The following is a 17,463-nucleotide window of genomic DNA, read 5'->3' on the forward strand; positions in this document are numbered from 1 at the left end:
TATTTGTATATGGAGCATAAGTGAAACACCCGAGGATGTTCAGTGTTCCAAAAGTTACACAAGTTCAGATAGAATAAAAAATTGAATTATAGTATTCATAGAGCACTGCCTGAAAAATAAGATGATAATTTTGTACTGTACTTTGCAAGAAGAAAAAAATAGCCATTTTTCCCCTATGGAAGTTGAATAGATAAAGCTCCTAAAAACTGATCATAGCTATTCATCTCTATATTAGCATATATCTGTCAGGGTGGAAACACTTTGGCACAGTGCAAAGATTACAGTCACTGATCTAAGAGGGAACCAAGCTTGATTCCAGCCTATGGGACCTTTGGAGAATTACTGGTTGAATCCAATCGTAAGAATCAACTCTGCTGATTGTTGCTGGAGAGAGTCACTGTTTTCATTTCAAATCTGTGATCCCAAATCTCAGATAGATACTCATTTTGCCAGGCAATACTAATCTGTTTTCCTAGTAAATTTGCTTTCCTCCTCTTCCTGATGAGTTTCTCATTCCTTTTCCTCTCTTCTCAAATGCCGCCCCCTCACTACCCCACCTCCAATACCTATGTCATAAGGAAAATTCACCTTCCATTGAGAACATAGGAGCAGACAGGAAGATCCACCATCGATCCCCCCAGACCCCCAGTTTCTGTGAACTTATTCTCTGTGTTCCCATCTTTTACAGTGGGAGAGGCATCCCTGAACGGTCAGAGGTTAACTCCCCCTTCCCACTTAAGTTCTGGATCCCACTCCCTCTCACCCTCTCAGACATCGTTCCTATAATCCTCACTTGTGCCTCTTCTGACCACGGCTCCTCTTTCTCTACTGCATCATCCTCACAGCATATAAACATGCTCTGCTGCTCATCCTTTTCTTTTTCTAACATTCCCTGAATAAATTACCATTTATTTCTCTGCTTCTCTTCACAGCAGAACTTACAAAAAGTGTAACATGAACTTACTTTTCCTCATTTTCACTCATTTTTAACTCATCTTCCACTCAAGTCTACAGATATCCATCTTCAGCATTCCACTGAAACTGTTCTTAATAGTCACAAATATTGCCAACTTCCATTAAATACTGTCATAGATGACCTTTTGGCTTCATACAACGTAGCCAACCTGCCTCTCCACTGAAGGCTTTTCTGTCCTGGCTTTTGCACCCCCATGCTCTGTGGGCTTTCATTCTGTGCCGCACCCATCCTCTCACCCTTCCTTGCCAGGAGGCTTTGCTCACTCCTCCCCTCGCTGGGCCCCTACTTTCCCAGGCTTCAGAACCCTCCTGTTGAGTCTAGCTTCCTTGATGATGTCATCCGGATCCACGTTATTTGGTACAATCTTATGGTGTTAACTCCCAGCCCCCACCTATTCCAGACCAGGGATTGGCAAACTTTTTTGTGAGGAGCCAAATAGTAAATAACTTAGACTTTGCAGGCCGTATAGAGTCTCTCTTGTAATTATCCAACTTTGCTGTTGCAGCATTAAAACTGTTACAGAGACAGATATGTAGATGAATATGCATGGCTTTGATCCAGTAAAACTCTATTTACAGTAAAAGTTGAATTTACAGTATATTGAAAAGATGTCTGCACTTCCATGTTTGTTGCGGCATTTTTCACAATAGCTAAGATTTGGAATTAATCTAAGTGTCCATCAGTGGATGAATGGATAAAGAAATTGTACATAAACACAGTGTAATACTGTGTAGCCAAAAAAAGAAATGAAATGCTGCCATTTGCAACAATGTGGATAGAACTAGAGAACATTATGTTAAGTGAAATAAGCCAAGCATAGAAAGACAAATCTTGCATGTTCTCACTCATGTGTGGGAGCTAAATATTAACACAATTGATCTCATGGAGACTGATAGTAGAATAATGGTTACCAGAGGCTGGGAAGGGTAGCAGGGAGGGTCGTAAAGTGAGGATGGTTAATGGATACAAAAATGTAGTTGGATAGTTAGATAGAATGAACAATATTTGATAGCACAGTGAGGTGACTATAATCACCAATAAATTAGGGTATACTTTAAAATAACTAAAAGAGTGGAATTGGAATGTTCCTAACACAAAGGAACATTAAATTAATGTTAAATGCCTGAGGTATTTGATTCATTTACATTGTATGCCTGTTTCAAAACATCACATGTACCCTATAAAGATATATAACTATCATGTACCCATAATTATTAAAAATGTAAAAAGTTTTTTAAAAATGTAAAAAGTTTTTTAAAAATTTGAAATTCATGTAATTTTCATGTATTATGACATATTATTCATCTTTTGGGCTTTTTGGCTGTTTAAAAATGTTAAAACTGTTCTTAGAAATTAGTACCCCCCAAAATGAAATAGGTATAAATCTACCAAAATATATACAAGATCTAGGAAAACTATAAAACTCTGATGAAAGAAATCAAAAACTACATAAATGGAGGGAGAGTCCATGTTCATGGATAGGAAGACTCAATATGGTCCAAGATGTCAGTTCTTCCCAACTTGATCTATAGATTCAATGTAATCCTAATCAAAATCCCAGAAATATATTTTATGGGTATCAACAAACTTTGTTTAGAATGGAGAGGCAAAAACTTACTTTAAAATAGAGAGGCAAAAGTCCCAGAATTGCCAACACAATATTGCAGAAGAAAAACAAAGTTGGAGAACTGACAACACTTTACTTCAAGACTTACTATTAATAAAAAAGCCACAGTTATCAAGACAGTGTGATATTGGCCAAAGAATAGACAAACAGATCAATAGAACAGAATAGAGACCCAGAAATAAAGCCATGTAAATATAGTCAACTGCTTCTTGACAACGAAGCAAAGATAATAAAATAGAGAAAAGATAGTCTTTTCAACAAATGGTGCTCATCAACTGGACCTGCATATGCAAAAAAAAAAAAAAAAAAAAAAAGGAATCTAGGCACAGACCTTACACCCTTCACAAAAGTTAAAATGGGTTATAGATTTACATGTGAAACACAAAACTAGAAAACTCCTAGAAGGTAGCATAGGAGAAAATCTAGATGACTTTGGGTATGGTGATAACTTTTTAGATACAACACCAAAAACATGGTCCATAGAAAAAATAATTGGTAACTTGGACTTTATTAAAATTAAAATCTTCTGCTCTGTGAAAGACACTGTCAAGAGAATGAGAAGACAAGCCACAGACTGGGAGAAAATATTTGCAAAAGACATGTCTGGTAAAGGAATATTATCCAAAATATACAAAGAACTTTAAACACTAACCAATAAGAAAATGAACAACCTGATTTTAAAAATGCAAAAAAGATTTGAATAGACACCTCACCAAAAAAGATGTACAGGTGGCAAATAAGCACCTGAAAAGAATCTCAGCAGTATATGTAATTAGAGAATAGCAAATTACAACAATAATGAAATACCACTACACACCTATGAACACACCCTGCACCAACATGCAAAGCACCGACAAAACACTAAATGCTGGTGAGGATGTGGAGGAACAGGAAATCTTATTAGTTGCTGGTAGGAATGCAAAATGGTACAGCTGCTTTGGAAGACAGTTTGAGAGTTTTCAACAAAACTAAACATACTCTTACCATGTAATTCAGCAATTACACTCCTTGGTGTTTACTCAGATTAATTGAAAGTTACGTCCACACAAAAGCCTGCACATGAATGTCTATAGCAGCTTTATGCATAGTTGGCAAAATTTGGAAGCAACCAAGATGTTCTTCAGTAGGTAAATGGTTAAATAAGCTGTGCTACATCCAGACAATGAAATATTATTTGGTGGTAAAAAGAAATGAGCTATCACACCATGAAAAGACATGGAAAAAATTTAAATGCATGTTACTAACTGAAAGAAACCAATTTTAAAAGGTTGCATACTGTGAGATTCCAATTATATGACATTCTGGGAAAGGCAAAACTATGCAGACAGTGAAAAAGATCAGTGGTTGCCAGAGGTTAGGGAGGAGGAAAGGGGAATTTTAGGGCAGTGAAACTATTCTGTATGATACTGTAATAGTGGATAGATGTCATTATACATTTCTCAAAATCTATAGAATTCTTAACAGGAGGAGTGAACCCTAATGTAAACTATAGACTTTGGGAGATAATGATGTGTCACTGTTGGTCATCAGTTGTAACAAACCACTCTGGGGGCGGATATTGATAGTGGGGGAGGCTATGCACACATGGTGGCAGGAGATATATGCAAACTCACTGTACTTCTTATTGAATTTTGTTGTGAACCTAAAACTACTCCAAAAGATAAAGTCTATTAATTGAAAAATTAAATTAAAAATTTTAAATGCAAGTAGAAAAATTTAAACAATTCTTCACAGACTACACAAAAACATGTGATAGGAAGACTTGGCGTAGGGATTGTAATTTGCCAACTAGACTCATATGTCTATCTACTTGACATCTCTCTTTGGATGACTCGTAGGCATCACAAACTTAACACATCCTCAAAATGGAGCTTTGACCTTCCCTCCAAACCAGCTTCTTCCTTTGTGTTACTCTTGTTAGTTGCTGGCACCACAGTCTACCCAGTTGGCCAACACCTAGACTCTAAATACCATGGTAACAAGGAAGTGTGTTTGTCTTGTTCATGGTCATATCCACAGTTTCTAGAAAGGTCCCTGGAGCACTGTTGACACTCAGAAAGGATTTGCTGATTGCACGAGTACATTTCCTTGCCTTTGGTTTCTCATCTGCCATATGGGGATAATATTTACTGGCACAAGTGATAAGTGGGGAAGTGTGTAAGGACAGATAACATAAATGAAACACCCCCCATGATACGTGGTACATAGACAATAGTGTGTAAATACTAGAAGTAGAAGTAGGGGTCATTGTGAAATAGATTTATTTTTTCATGGAATTAACAATAATAATAGTAGCTACCTATATAAAATGTACCTGGCATTATTCTAAGCATTTTACCTGGGTCATCTCATTTTATCCTTACTCAAATGCTATGAAGGTAGGTAGTAGAGTAGACTTTCTTTTTTTTTGTAGAGATAGGGGTCTAGCTATGTTTCCCAGGCTGGTTTCCAACTTCTGGGCTCAAGCAATCCTCCTATCTCGACCTCCCTAACTGATAGGATTACAGGTGTGAGCTACTGGGCCCAGCTAGTAGCAGACATCTACTTTTTAAGTAAGATGATGCTAAAAACAAGCATGTCAATGACTTCCCAGGGGTTTTTTTGACACAGAGTCTCACTCTGTCACCTGGGATAGAGTGTAGTGGTATCATCATAGCCCACTGAAACCTCCAACTCACTGCAACCTCCAACTCCTAGGCTCAAGCAATCCTCCTGCCTCAGCCTCCCAAGCAGCTGGGACTACAGGCACAAGCCACTTATACTTGGCTATTTTTTTTCTATTTTTAGTAGAGATGGGGTCTTGCTCTTGCTCTTGTTCAGGCTGGTCTCAAACTCCTGACCTCAAGTGATCCTCCCACCACAACCTCCCAGAGTGCTAGGATTATAGGCGTGAGCCACCATGCCCGGCCAACTTTCCCAGGTTTCTAAAGTGGACTCTAGAACCTGTGGACTGTAGAGGCATACTTTTTTTTTTTTTTTTTCGAGACAAGGTCTGTCTGTCACCCTGGGTAAACTGCAGTGGCATCATCATAGCTCACTGCAACCTCAAACTCGTGGGTTCAAGCAATCCTCCTGCTCAAACTCCGAAATAGCTAGGATTGCAGGCATGCACAACCACACCTGGCTAATTCTTTTTTCTATGTTTTTTAGAGACTGGGTCTCACTCTTGCTCTGGCTGTTCTTTTTTTTTTTTTTGAGACAGAGTCTCTCACTCTGTTGCCCGGGCTAGAGTGCCATGGCGTGACGCTCACAGCAACCTCAAACTCCTGGGCTTAAGCAATCCTTCTGCCTCAGCCTCCCAAGTAGCTGGGACTACAGGCATGTGCCACCATGCCCGGCTAATTTTTTTCTATATATATATTTTTAGCTGTTCAGATCATTTCTTTCTATTTTCAGTAGAGACGGGGGGTCTTGCTCTTGCTCAGGCTGGTCTCGAACTCCTGACCTCGAGTGATTCTCCTGCCTCGGCTTCCCAGAGTGCTAGGATTACGGGCATGAGGCACCGCTCCCGGCCCCAAAGTGCTAGGATTATAGGTGTGAACCACTGCACCTAGCCTAGAGCCATCCTTATACCTCCATTCCTTATAAAGCAAATGCAAAGAATTACTCATATGAACAAGGAATTGGATATTAATGATATAGTTTTTCATATGGAGAATTATTTCACAGCTTCTTTCAATGAAATTAGGCATCCTAGCCCAGTGCTCTACAGCACCACTATCTTAGCATTAATTACATGACAGCTTAATAATTCCAGCTGGCTTCTTTCGTTTCTTTCTACTCAAGCACCTAGCTTGAGTAGATGAGTCTTTAATCTGTCTTCCTTCCATTATGTCCTAAAATAGGAAAGGAAGAACCAGTTTCAGTAGCAACATCTACTGGAAAATCCTTCTCGAAATTGTATTAGTGGCATGGCAGCATGTCGTTTTTCTGGTAATGTCATATTTGCCTCATTATCTTTTCTAAAGTTTCTTCTTGGTGTCTTAGAGAAGGCTGTGCTTCCACAACCTGCCTGTAACCTCAGAAATTCCAAAGGAACCAAGTGAGAATGTGCAAACTTGTGGAGGAAAGTATTAGTAATAGAATTCTCAAAGTGATTCCCACACCTTTCTTTTTTTAGTAGGATTTTTATTATTATTTTGCCTGTGTGGTTTTCAGCATTATTTAAAAACATTCTGAAAATCAAATCTAGCGATATCTTTTTTCATATTCTAGTAGATGGAAAAGTTGATTGTTTTTTCATAAAGTGAAAATTTATTTGATAAATTGAAATATTTATAAGTTAGTATTTTTAAATGGTTGATATTGAGGTCTTTTAGAACTTTGTACAAGTGTACTATGTTTGGAAGAAAGCCACCTGACAAAATTTGAAACTTAAAGAATTAATCAAATTAATTAAATCACACGTTCATTATGTACAATACCCAATCCAAAGGTTACCTTTATTTGGACATATTATTACAGCTCATAGTTGAAATGTCTGTTGTGTCCTTTTATTTGACTCCTTTAATTAGATAACTGTTAATGAGGGTTAGCATGTACCCAGGCTCCCCACGAGGCCTTTGACATCTTCTAATATTTTCCCCAGAAATTGTGTTTCAAGGCCATGAATTTCTTGAGTAAATAATTCTAGAGGTGCTCTTCTAGAATGTTCAACAGCAATGAACATAAAATAGGATAGATTCTGCCATCAAAGTCTTTCAGGTAAAATATGACAGGGCACAACTTACTGAGGGCAAAAGCACTTAGTTGCACAGAAAAGAAACTTATAATAGTTAACATTTATTGAGGATTTACTATAAATAGATACTGTGCTAAGTGCCATATCCTATACTCTGATTGCCCACCCAATATTCATTTCCTCTTTTTTCTTTATAGGGAACTCTAATTTGGTATGGGACAATGGTGCATCCAGCCATAAAAACTCAATTTCCCAGGCTCTTTTGCAGCTATGTGTAACCAACTAGCCATTGAGATGTAAATGGAAGTCTATGTGAAGGTGTTTGTAGGAGATCTGTAGTTTTTCTGATAAATAAGGGCAAACTCAGCTGGCAAATGGTTTTTGGTTTTTGCCCTTTCTTTTCTTTCTGCTTTAAATGCAAGTGCAATGCCTGGAGGTATAGCAGCCATTTTGTGCCCATGAAACCACAGACTGAGATTTGCCAAGCAGGAAAATACAAGGAGGCTGGTTAGTTGGCACTCCAAGCTACCTGGCCAAATTTTGTGAGAAAAATAAGCCTCATATTTTTAAGCTATTTTGTTACATATAGGCATATGCAATTGTAATGATACACATATATTTTCTCAGTCCTTAAAACAGCCTTTTGAGGTAGATATTATTTCACTGTACATATAAGGTCACTGAGGCACATGGAGTTGAGTAGTTTTTTCAAGCGCATTCTGCTGCCAGCAAGTATAGGAGCCAGGATTTGAAATAAGACAGTGTGACCTAGAGCCCATGGGCTTAGTTCACCAGACATCTGTGGCAGTTTGGAGTCCCGTGAGATTAATTACAGCTGGAGGTTGGAGTGGGCGCACATCTTGCTAAGCTTTGTATAGGAAGTGGACTTGGATATGGATCTTGAAGAATGAGTTGGATTTTGATATACGGAGATTGAAGAAGTGAGGAGGAGGTCATTGAGGAGGGAGAATAAGGTATTGCTTGAGTGCAGAGAACAGTGGACTATTGGCTTTAGCAGAGGGACTAGTAGGTCACAGAATTAGAAATTAGTTTTAAAAACAAACCTGGGGCCACACCATGAGGATTTCTACAAGTTCCAAAAGTTTGAACTCCCTGATTTATGGAGAACCAGTATTGCTCAGATCGAGCCCTTCAGGGGAAATATTTATGAACATTTCCCAATGTGATAGAAACATTTACAGAGTATAACTCGTGCGTTTTATTATCCTCACTTGAATTTTTTTCTTTCTTAGAAATAAACTTACTCATGTACTGCACTTCTGTACCACTGTAATTTAGAAAATCCTTTGCTTGAAACATGGGCGCCACCCTGTGGATTAAAAAGCTTTGTGCTTTTGAAACAAATACTAGATTGGAGGCAATTTCTTACAGCTAGGTAGATCTTGTGTTTCACGTACCATCTATAAGAATTCGCTTATAAAGGAGAACTTAATGCAAAAGGTTTTATATGTCTTGAACATATGATCATTTAAAACCTATTTATGCTGTTGTATTCAATTTATTTGTTGATTTATAAGCTCAAAATTGCAGTGACTTGCCATTTTGGTATACAAGGAAAACAAGTCCCAAAGACAGAAAGTATAAAGAAGAGGGAAAATGTATTCAGTTATTCTTATGTTAGACTACATCTAATTTGCAGTTGCATGAGGGCCTGTGCTTGCAAAGTGTCTTCATGTGTGCTGAGTAAAGACCTACTTGTCTGGCTTTAATGTGCTCAAGTTCTTCAGCCTACTGTATCCACAAACCCAGAAGCAAGCAATTTAGAGGTCTCCTAAAGCAAGAAATGAGGAAGATAGCTTTGAAGACCTGAAAATACAAAATTTTCTGAAGATGTCAACTCCCTTGCTCACAGGCCAAAAAAAAAAAAAAGTCACACTGAGACTCGCCATGGCAATTAAAACCAGTCCCTACCGGCAGCCAGTCCAAGCAGCCAAGTAAAAGGAGGAGGAAAAAGAAAGAGAAGAACAAGATGGGATTGAGAGGGTGGACACCTGGTGGTGCAGGAGGATGAGCTGAAGAAGAGGAGACCGGACACCCTGGGGTTTGTGGGCTGTCCCTGCTCGGACCTGCTAGCCCTAGTTCTGGCCTCCCAGAGCACCACCCAGTGAGGAGTGAGTGCCACCTGAGGCCGCCCACGCCATCATGCCCTCTGCGGAATCTCACCCCAGGTCCCACACCCCCCCTCGGTCACGGGTTTCGGGCCCCACATCCTGCCTGAAGATATCGCTGAGACCAGGAGCCCCAGTCTTACTCCAGTTTTGAGGGCCTTCATTAGGGATTGTGCATATTTATCTGTCCACTACCAATTCTGCTTGGATTGGTGGCCAGAGGACGTATTTGGACAGAGCATTCAAGAGTGCCTCTCTCAAGAGGGTGATTGGACCTCTTCATAACTGAATTCTGATGTAACATTTCTCACCAGGCACCCATCCCCTTCTCCTGCACTTGTGAGTTTTACTCCTATTACTTTGTCATACCATCCAGCATCACAGCCACTGGCCAGTTCTTATCTCCACCAAAACGAGTACAGAGTCTTGGCATTTGGGGTGGGAGTCAGTTGTGGACCTCTCCTCGGTTCACACAGCCTTGCCTGCCAAAAGCTGCAGAAGAGGTTCCTGGGCCTGACCCACATAATGAGATTGTCACCTCCCCAGCTGGCACTGTCCAGCTCCCCTCTTTCAAGCACAAGCCCCTGTATTCTGCCACCCAGAGGTCAGGTGTGGGTGGCATGAGGGAGAGCATACTGATGGCCCTGTGGACAAGAGACATTCATGCCCCACCCAAGCCTGCTCCTGATCCTTGATGCAAACCTGTTTGCAAATCTGGAGAAGCCCCAGCTCTGCAGGTGAGCTGCACCCAAACAGGTGAGCACCATTGAGGGTAGAGGCAATGCCCAGCCTAGTTTGGCTTATTTGAGGGTTTTCAGCTTCCCCGTTGGATTCTGGGCCACTTGGCTTTATGCATCTGGCATTTTCTTGATCTCTTGTTATTAAGACATTTTGTCATGTCCACTGTTTATGCCCCCAGCTGAGCTGTGCTCCTCCAGACCGATGAGGGATTGGATGTGTCAAGCTGCTCATACTGGCCCCTACTGTAGCACTCTGTGCTTTCCTCTGAGGACATCCCTCCCTTCCTGTAGGTGGTCCTCAAGTGACCCTGCCTCCCGTCTGTCCTGGTTTGAGTGGCAGACTACCTGTTGATAGGTGTAAGTTTCTGAAAGGCCTAAATGTAGTCCTTTGCAGAGCTCAAATTTGGCTTCTTTAGTTGTCCTTCGTAAATGCATGATTGAGATCCCCTCCCTTCTACAGAGGCAATTCTTTTGGCCAACCCTTCAAGGCGGGTGATAGATAAATTCACCACACTGTAAATCATGAGGAGACTGAATCTTTGTTTTTATTGCTGCCCAAACACAAATTCGCTGGAAAAATCTATTAGAACAACCAGTCACCAAACAGCAACAGAGCTGAATTTAAAACACTCTAATACAGTGGGGTTTGCAAACGCTGGTTCCGTTTCTGTAAGTGAGAACCTGCTGTTTTGGTAGGGTGCCTTTCTCCAAACCTTTAAAAGCACTTAGGGGTTTTTCTAGGCTAAAGTGTATTTTAGAAAAATTTATGTTATAATGAGTGGAGGAAAAAACTACAGAACAAAAAATAAGAAAGACAACAACAATTCTGGTACGGGTTTTTCCTGTGAAGGTTTTGTCGAAGTCAGCCTGCTGGACGTGTTACACATGCTATGGAATATTCATCTTGTCTCTCTGTGATATCTGTCTTTGTGTTCGGCATTATCGAGCCTTGGAGGTTATCATGAATACCAGTTGTGTGAAACGAGCGCAACTGACAGGATTTAAAGGCTAAAAGTAACCTTTCTAATCCATCTATTCCCCATTCTCCGCCTTGGGCCATGCCTCTTCTGCAAGACTGTACGACATCCTTGCTCCTCTGATGGGAGCTGCACTAATTTCCGGAATGTCAGTCAAAGTCTCCCTCCTTGAGGAGCTGGAGAAATTCAGGTTTCTCTTTCTGACTATGATGGAAAAGGAGCTAGAAAGAATTTTCAGAATAAGATGGGTGTTGGTATTTTTGCCACATCTGCTTAACTTTTCACTTCTTCACTAGCTTAGAAATATAATTTAGAGTTCTTTTTCCTTGTAGGTTATATTAATTAATTAAATTAATTAAATTAATTCTGAATTAAAAATATGTGTAGGGATCAATTAATTCATCAATATTTTTAATTAAATTAAATCCATAAATATTGAGTGACAGCTGTGTGCTGGGCATTGTTCTAAGTGCTCAGGATGCAAAACGGACCAAGTCCCTGCTCTCCTAAAGTGTATATCCTAGTGAGTAGAGAAACAGAAAACAGTCAAACAAATGTGTAATAAGAGGTGGTAAGTGATACGATGAAAAATAAAGCAATAAGGGAATGATGGGTGTTGGGGAATGGAGTACCATTTTACGTAGCATGGTCAGGGAAGTCGCTCAGATGAGATGATATCTGAGCAGAAGTCTGACAGATGAGAGGGAGTGAGCCACACTGATACCTTGCGTGAGAGTGATCCAGGCAGAGAAAACAACGAGTTGCAAACACCAAGGCACTCAGCATATTCAAGGAACTTTTTAGGTTATAGTGAAGCCTTTGGGTTTTATTTTCATTGCAATGGAAAGTCATTGGAGTTCTGAATAAAAGGAGTGACATGATTTCATTTATGTTTTCGAAGGACGAATTTGGTTGATATTATTAAAACAGCGTGAGGGGCCAAAGGCGAAAGCAGTGCACCTAGTTGGGAAGCTATTACGGTTAAGTCTAGGAAGAAGAGTGGATTGGATTAGAACCATAAAGATGGAAGTAGTGAGTGGTGATTAGATTCTGGAACTGTTTTGAAGACAGAGCCAACAGGACTGGCTGATAGAACTGATGTGTGGTATGAGGAAAACAAGCGGAGTCAAGAATGCCTCTGACGTTTTAGCCTAAATGGCAGGTAGTTGCTATTTACTACCATCTTACTATCTGAGATGGTAGGATTGGGATAGGAGGAGGTTTGGTGGTGATGGAAGGGAGGGTCAGGAGTTCAGTTTGGGGCATGTTCAGTTTGAGCTGCTCATTAGACATCCAAGTTGTGATGCTGCACAGGCAGTTGGATACGAGAGTCTGGAGTTCAAGGGATGAGGTTGGGGCAGGAAGAACAAATTCTAGTGTCATCAGCATATATAGTCATCCCTCACTGTACAGGGGATTGGTTCCAGGACCCCCAGGTATACCAAAATCCAAGCATACTCAAGTTCTGCAATCAGTCCTGCAGAGCCCACATATGAGAAAAGTTGGCCCTCCATATATGTGGGTTTCATATCCCAAAATACTATATTTTTTATCTGAGTTTGGTTGAAAAAAAAATCTGCGTTTAAGTGCACCTGCATAGTTCAAACCCATGTTGTTCAAGGGTCAACTGCATGTGGTTTTAAAGTCATGGGATTACATGAGACCATCCATGGAGTGAGTAGAGAGAGGGGAGAGGAAGTCCGAGGACTGAGCTCTGGGCATCTCCAGAGCTTCGAGGCTGGGAAGGAGATGGGGAGAGAATGGTCAGTGAAGCAGAAGAAAGTCAACGAGTGTGGTCCCAGAGGCAAAGAAAGCAATCGTTCCAAGAAGGAGCACAATGACTTTGCCAACTGCGGCTGGCTTGAGTCAGATTGAATATATTGAGAAATGGCCATTGGATTTGGACACGTGAAAGTCACTGGTGACCTTGACAAGAGCATTTTTAGCAGAATAGTGGGAACAGAACTCAACAGGAGTGGGTGCACAAGAGAGCAGAGTGGGGCCAATGGCAGCAGTGTGTATAGACACCTTTCCTGAGGAGGTTTGTTGTGGAGGGGAACATGGAGGAGCTAGAGGGAGCCATGGTGTCCAGGGAGGGCATGTCTGTTTCTTAAGAGCTATGATGGCATGTTTGTATGCTGTCGGGAATTGCCGTCCAGGAGAAAGAACACACATAAGGATGCAGGAATAATAGGGGCCGATGGCGGGCTGAGGGGGTTGGGATCAAGTGCACAGGTGGAGTGTTGGGGAAAGCAAAATGCACTGAAACCGATCCAGGTAGGCAGGTTGGTGAATTTGGTGGTGGGAGCCTTTGGAAGAGAGTGAGGGGAAAATGAGGCAGAGGAGGAGTTGGAGGCTTGAGGAGGAAGGAACGTGGTGCAGTAGTAGAGTGGAATGGCGACTTGATTACAACTGTGCTCGTGCCTCCCTGTCCTTGTTAAAACATCAGCAGCTTCACCCTGACAGTTTCTGGATGTGGTAGGTCTGGGGAGGTACGCAAGAGTTTGCAGTTTTCACGAGTTCCCAGGTGATGCTGATGCTGCTGGTCCAGAGACCAGACTTTAGGAACCACTGGGCTGGGGACATGGATTAGGATGGATGACTGGGGCGGCACTCAAGGCCTCCATGCACTTGGCAGTCATGCATGTAACATGAATTTCGTCAGCACAGTTGTATGTCTTTCTCCAGCTCTGTTCAGCTGCGCAGGAGCTGGCTGCAGACTTAACTGAAAAGAGTGAAGAGTTGGTATCACCAGGATACTTGGAAGGTTTTTCTTCTCTGTGATGTCTTTGTTCTGCAAATGCTATTTGTAAATCCTTTATTTTAAATAGAAAGGATGAGAAAGTCTGAGACTGAGAAAGAGGAAAATGAGTTTGTGGTTGAAGTTTACTGTTACAAGACTTAGATGTAAAATGGAATCATCTCCACCTCTGGTCACATATGGCAAGGAGAAACATAGCCCCTTTTCCTAAGATACCTGTGAACCATACTGGTTCTGTGATCCACTGAACAGCAAAATTCTGAAATATACTTTGAAAAACTAAAATTCCATTCTTTTATATTTTATAACATTACATCACAAACTGAATTTCAAGAAGGTTACATTGTTCTTTGAAAATGTCCATATCGTCCTAAAAAACTAAGTGGTTAAATGCAGAGCTTTACACATAGGAAATGAATATCAGCCCATGCAGTAAGGAGAAAACTCAGCTGAGAGTGAGGACCACAGCTCATTAATCAGAATAGAAAGAGAAGAACTGAATTCCATCATCAGGAGCAGTATTAATCCAGATAGAATATGTAAAGCAGCAATTTAAATATAGTATGGTATATTTACATATTATGCAATACTATATTAATTTTTAAATTTAACTGACAATTTTCTTTTTGTTAAAAACAAAACAGATTCTGTTGGAGCCAGGCGTGATCCAGGATGTGTTAGCAGCTGGCAGTCACCTACAGCTGTTGGAGCTTCTCAATTTATGTTCCCACTATCTCATCCAGGTATGTGAGCTTGCATCCTGCTAATATGCTCTACACATTCCTTTCCCCTGCGCTCATAAGGTGTCCCCCACCAACTGGAGCTGAATGGCAGGTAAAATGGGGGCTGTGGGGTGCAGTTGTAGCCTCTGGTAGAATTTCTCCAGGAGGCAAGCTGAGAGGCTCCTCGGAGGGCAGCCGCAGCTCTTGTGTCCTATCACAGAAGTGGGTGGTTTCCTCCATTTTCCCTGCCCACCCCAGGTCCCTACTGCCCTGGGGCAGCAGAATAACTCAACAGCCACACAAAGGGTTCCCTTACAGGGTCCTGAAGAGATGACACTGGACAGGGTCCTGGTCTGAAACAATGTTGTCTGGTTTCAGAAGTAACCAGAAATGCAAGATAAGTTCAATAGTTGTTGAAGGTTTCAGTAACAGTAGCTGATATATCACAAAGTCATATATGATTAATGACCACGTGAACTTCCCAGGCAGTAAATGCTGGAGAGGGGATGAGTGATCTGTACTTTTTTCCTCTGATTTGCCGTCTGGTCAGGAAAAGCTCCGTGAGAGGGAGGGAGAGAAAATTCCTGTACAGCAAGCAATGACTCTGTATTCACAGATGTGTCATGTTCAGTCTTCACAACTTTGCACACTTTTATAGATGAAAAAGCAGAGACTCGAAATGCATCCAGCTTGTCTGAGGCAATATGGCTGGTGAGTGGTAGGCCTTTCTGATGCCAAAGACTATTTTTCTTCTTGGAGGAAAACTCTTTGCTAGGTCGGAAGAGATGGGGCATCCTAGGCAGATAGAGTGGCTGTGAGGCTCTTTGACTTTACAGAGTTAAGAACTAATTTCCAATTTTATGTTCCTCCCATTTCCCCCACTGGTGTCACTTTCATTTGCATATATTACAGTATTGTAACAACAGTGATAATTAATTTTAAGAAATAATAAATCCACACAATTTAATTCTACTACCTTTGTGTATATGACATGATATTAGTGAGCAGAACAATTTTGTTTTCATGCCCAATTACTTTATTTTCCTTTCTAATTATTTTCTCTAATTTTAAATATTTCCTTATCATTGACTTGTGTTACCCATTAGGTAGTTTACAGAGCTCTTTCTCATGTAGCATCTTATTTAATCTTCCTAGCAACCCTGGGAAGTAGGACCCAGTGCCTCCCAGCAAGACAGTGTGAGGAATGTCAGCTACGTTCACCGAAGGAGCAGTTCAAATACAGCATATGAAGTTTTTATCATTATCTCAGCACATTTAATCTAACAGCAAATGTTCAACTATTTTTATCTTATTTTCCTTTCTTTTCCCTTCAATATTGTTAGGTGGTATGGGAAAGCTGTTTTTAATCCCTTTCTGCCAGTAGCAAATGGGAATCACATAGAAAGGTTATAAGACTTCAAAAGTATGTGTTTGACTTGTGAAATTGAAATTACTTTTGTTTGACATTTCTACATCAAATATTGCAACTTGAGCTTTACACATCATCACCTGATTCACTTTCTCTATGACAGGTAATAATCAGTGATGCACATGGATACAAATTTGGTTATAGTGTTAGTTACCATAATGCATATTACAAATGGTATGTATGTACGTGTGTATGTGTGTATACCTATACCTATAATTTTCTATAAATGAGAGTCCCAGATGAACATCAAAAGTACATGGATATTTTCTCCTGTCCTATCAGATGAATTTGTTGAGATACTAAGTGACTTGTGCAATTTGGAATTTAACTCTTGCATTTCATTATTTTGCTGAGGTAAAAGTGTAGCTCACATACAGACATGTTTTGTAAACAGTTATTATTCATGCTTCTTGAATAGTGGTTGCGACTTTCACTGTCTTTTCACAAATATGTTTTCATTTTATTCTCTTGTGTAACTTTACTTTTCCTTTTTATCTGTGATTGTTGTAAGATATCAAACTTGTAGGAGGAAACTTTGACTATATGACTACCAAAATCACAGACTTGGCTTAGTCTTCTTTTATATTTTGACACAATCTTATAGCTACACCTATTTGCTATTTTTTGGCAATATTGCTCAAATGATTTTTAATTTCATATGAGACCATTTTATCGAGTATATAAAAATAATTTTTAAGTGAAAAATTTCCAATGTTCACGATGTACCTAGAGACTGGGCCTGTCAATCGGTGCTAATATATTCTCCATCCTTAGGTGGTACTTTGTCAACTAGAAGTTTTTGAAGCCATTCTCCTCACTAAGATGTCAGGTATTGTTTTGTTGTTCTTAAATTGCCATCATTTCTTTGGGTTCTCTGCCAGAGGAGTGAAAGGTGGACTCTGCTCTGATACCTGTTGTCACTAATGCCACTGCTCGCTGTAAAGCACGTCCAGAGATAACCGTTTGTGGAAGCTCCCTGAGCCTCCCCGGACATCAGCTACTGCCTCAGCCTGAAGATGCCCTGAACACGTGTAGATGGCTGCCCCTGCTCCCAGAAAAGGAAAGGGACACCTTGAGGCCACTGTGTGGGCTCCTTTCTCTCACTTTTCCTCTGGCTGGCTTCTGAGGGCAGGGACCCCAAGCTGCAGGAGCAGTGCCCCTCTGTGTCAGTGAGGACAGCTATTGAATTAGCCCTGTTGGCTGTGAGGCCTTCACACAGGTTCTCAAAGCATGTTTGTGGGAGAAAAAGGCAGAACAGACAATGAACATGATGCCAATTGATGGGAGGTAGGAGGTCTTGCCTGTCTTTAGGCTCTCACCATTCTTGCTTATAGCTTATAATGAACATCCTCTTAGCTGTCTGCTTGTTTCTAGCTTCAATCCATGCCAAACTTCAGCTCCCAGAGCATCACTGTCTTTCC

At 40.7% G+C, this 17,463-nt stretch overlaps 1 protein-coding gene across 12 annotated transcripts in view; it reads left to right on the forward strand.

Annotated features, from left to right (window-relative positions):
• KLHL32 (kelch like family member 32) overlaps window positions 1-17,463 on the forward strand; it is a 139,098-nt gene that overhangs the window by 52,841 nt on the left and 68,794 nt on the right. For 10 of the 12 annotated variants that reach the window (XM_069487975.1, XM_069487981.1, XM_069487979.1 and 7 more), the window contains one exon: window positions 14,536-14,634. The exons of the other annotated variants lie outside the window; for them this stretch is intronic. In XM_069487975.1, the coding sequence (XP_069344076.1) occupies window positions 14,536-14,634 (99 nt within the window). The remainder of the gene's footprint in view (window positions 1-14,535; window positions 14,635-17,463) is intronic. 12 annotated transcript variants of the gene reach the window in all.

Source organism: Eulemur rufifrons, chromosome 15 (genome assembly GCF_041146395.1).
Source record: "Eulemur rufifrons isolate Redbay chromosome 15, OSU_ERuf_1, whole genome shotgun sequence".
Lineage (NCBI taxonomy): Eukaryota > Metazoa > Chordata > Mammalia > Primates > Lemuridae > Eulemur > Eulemur rufifrons.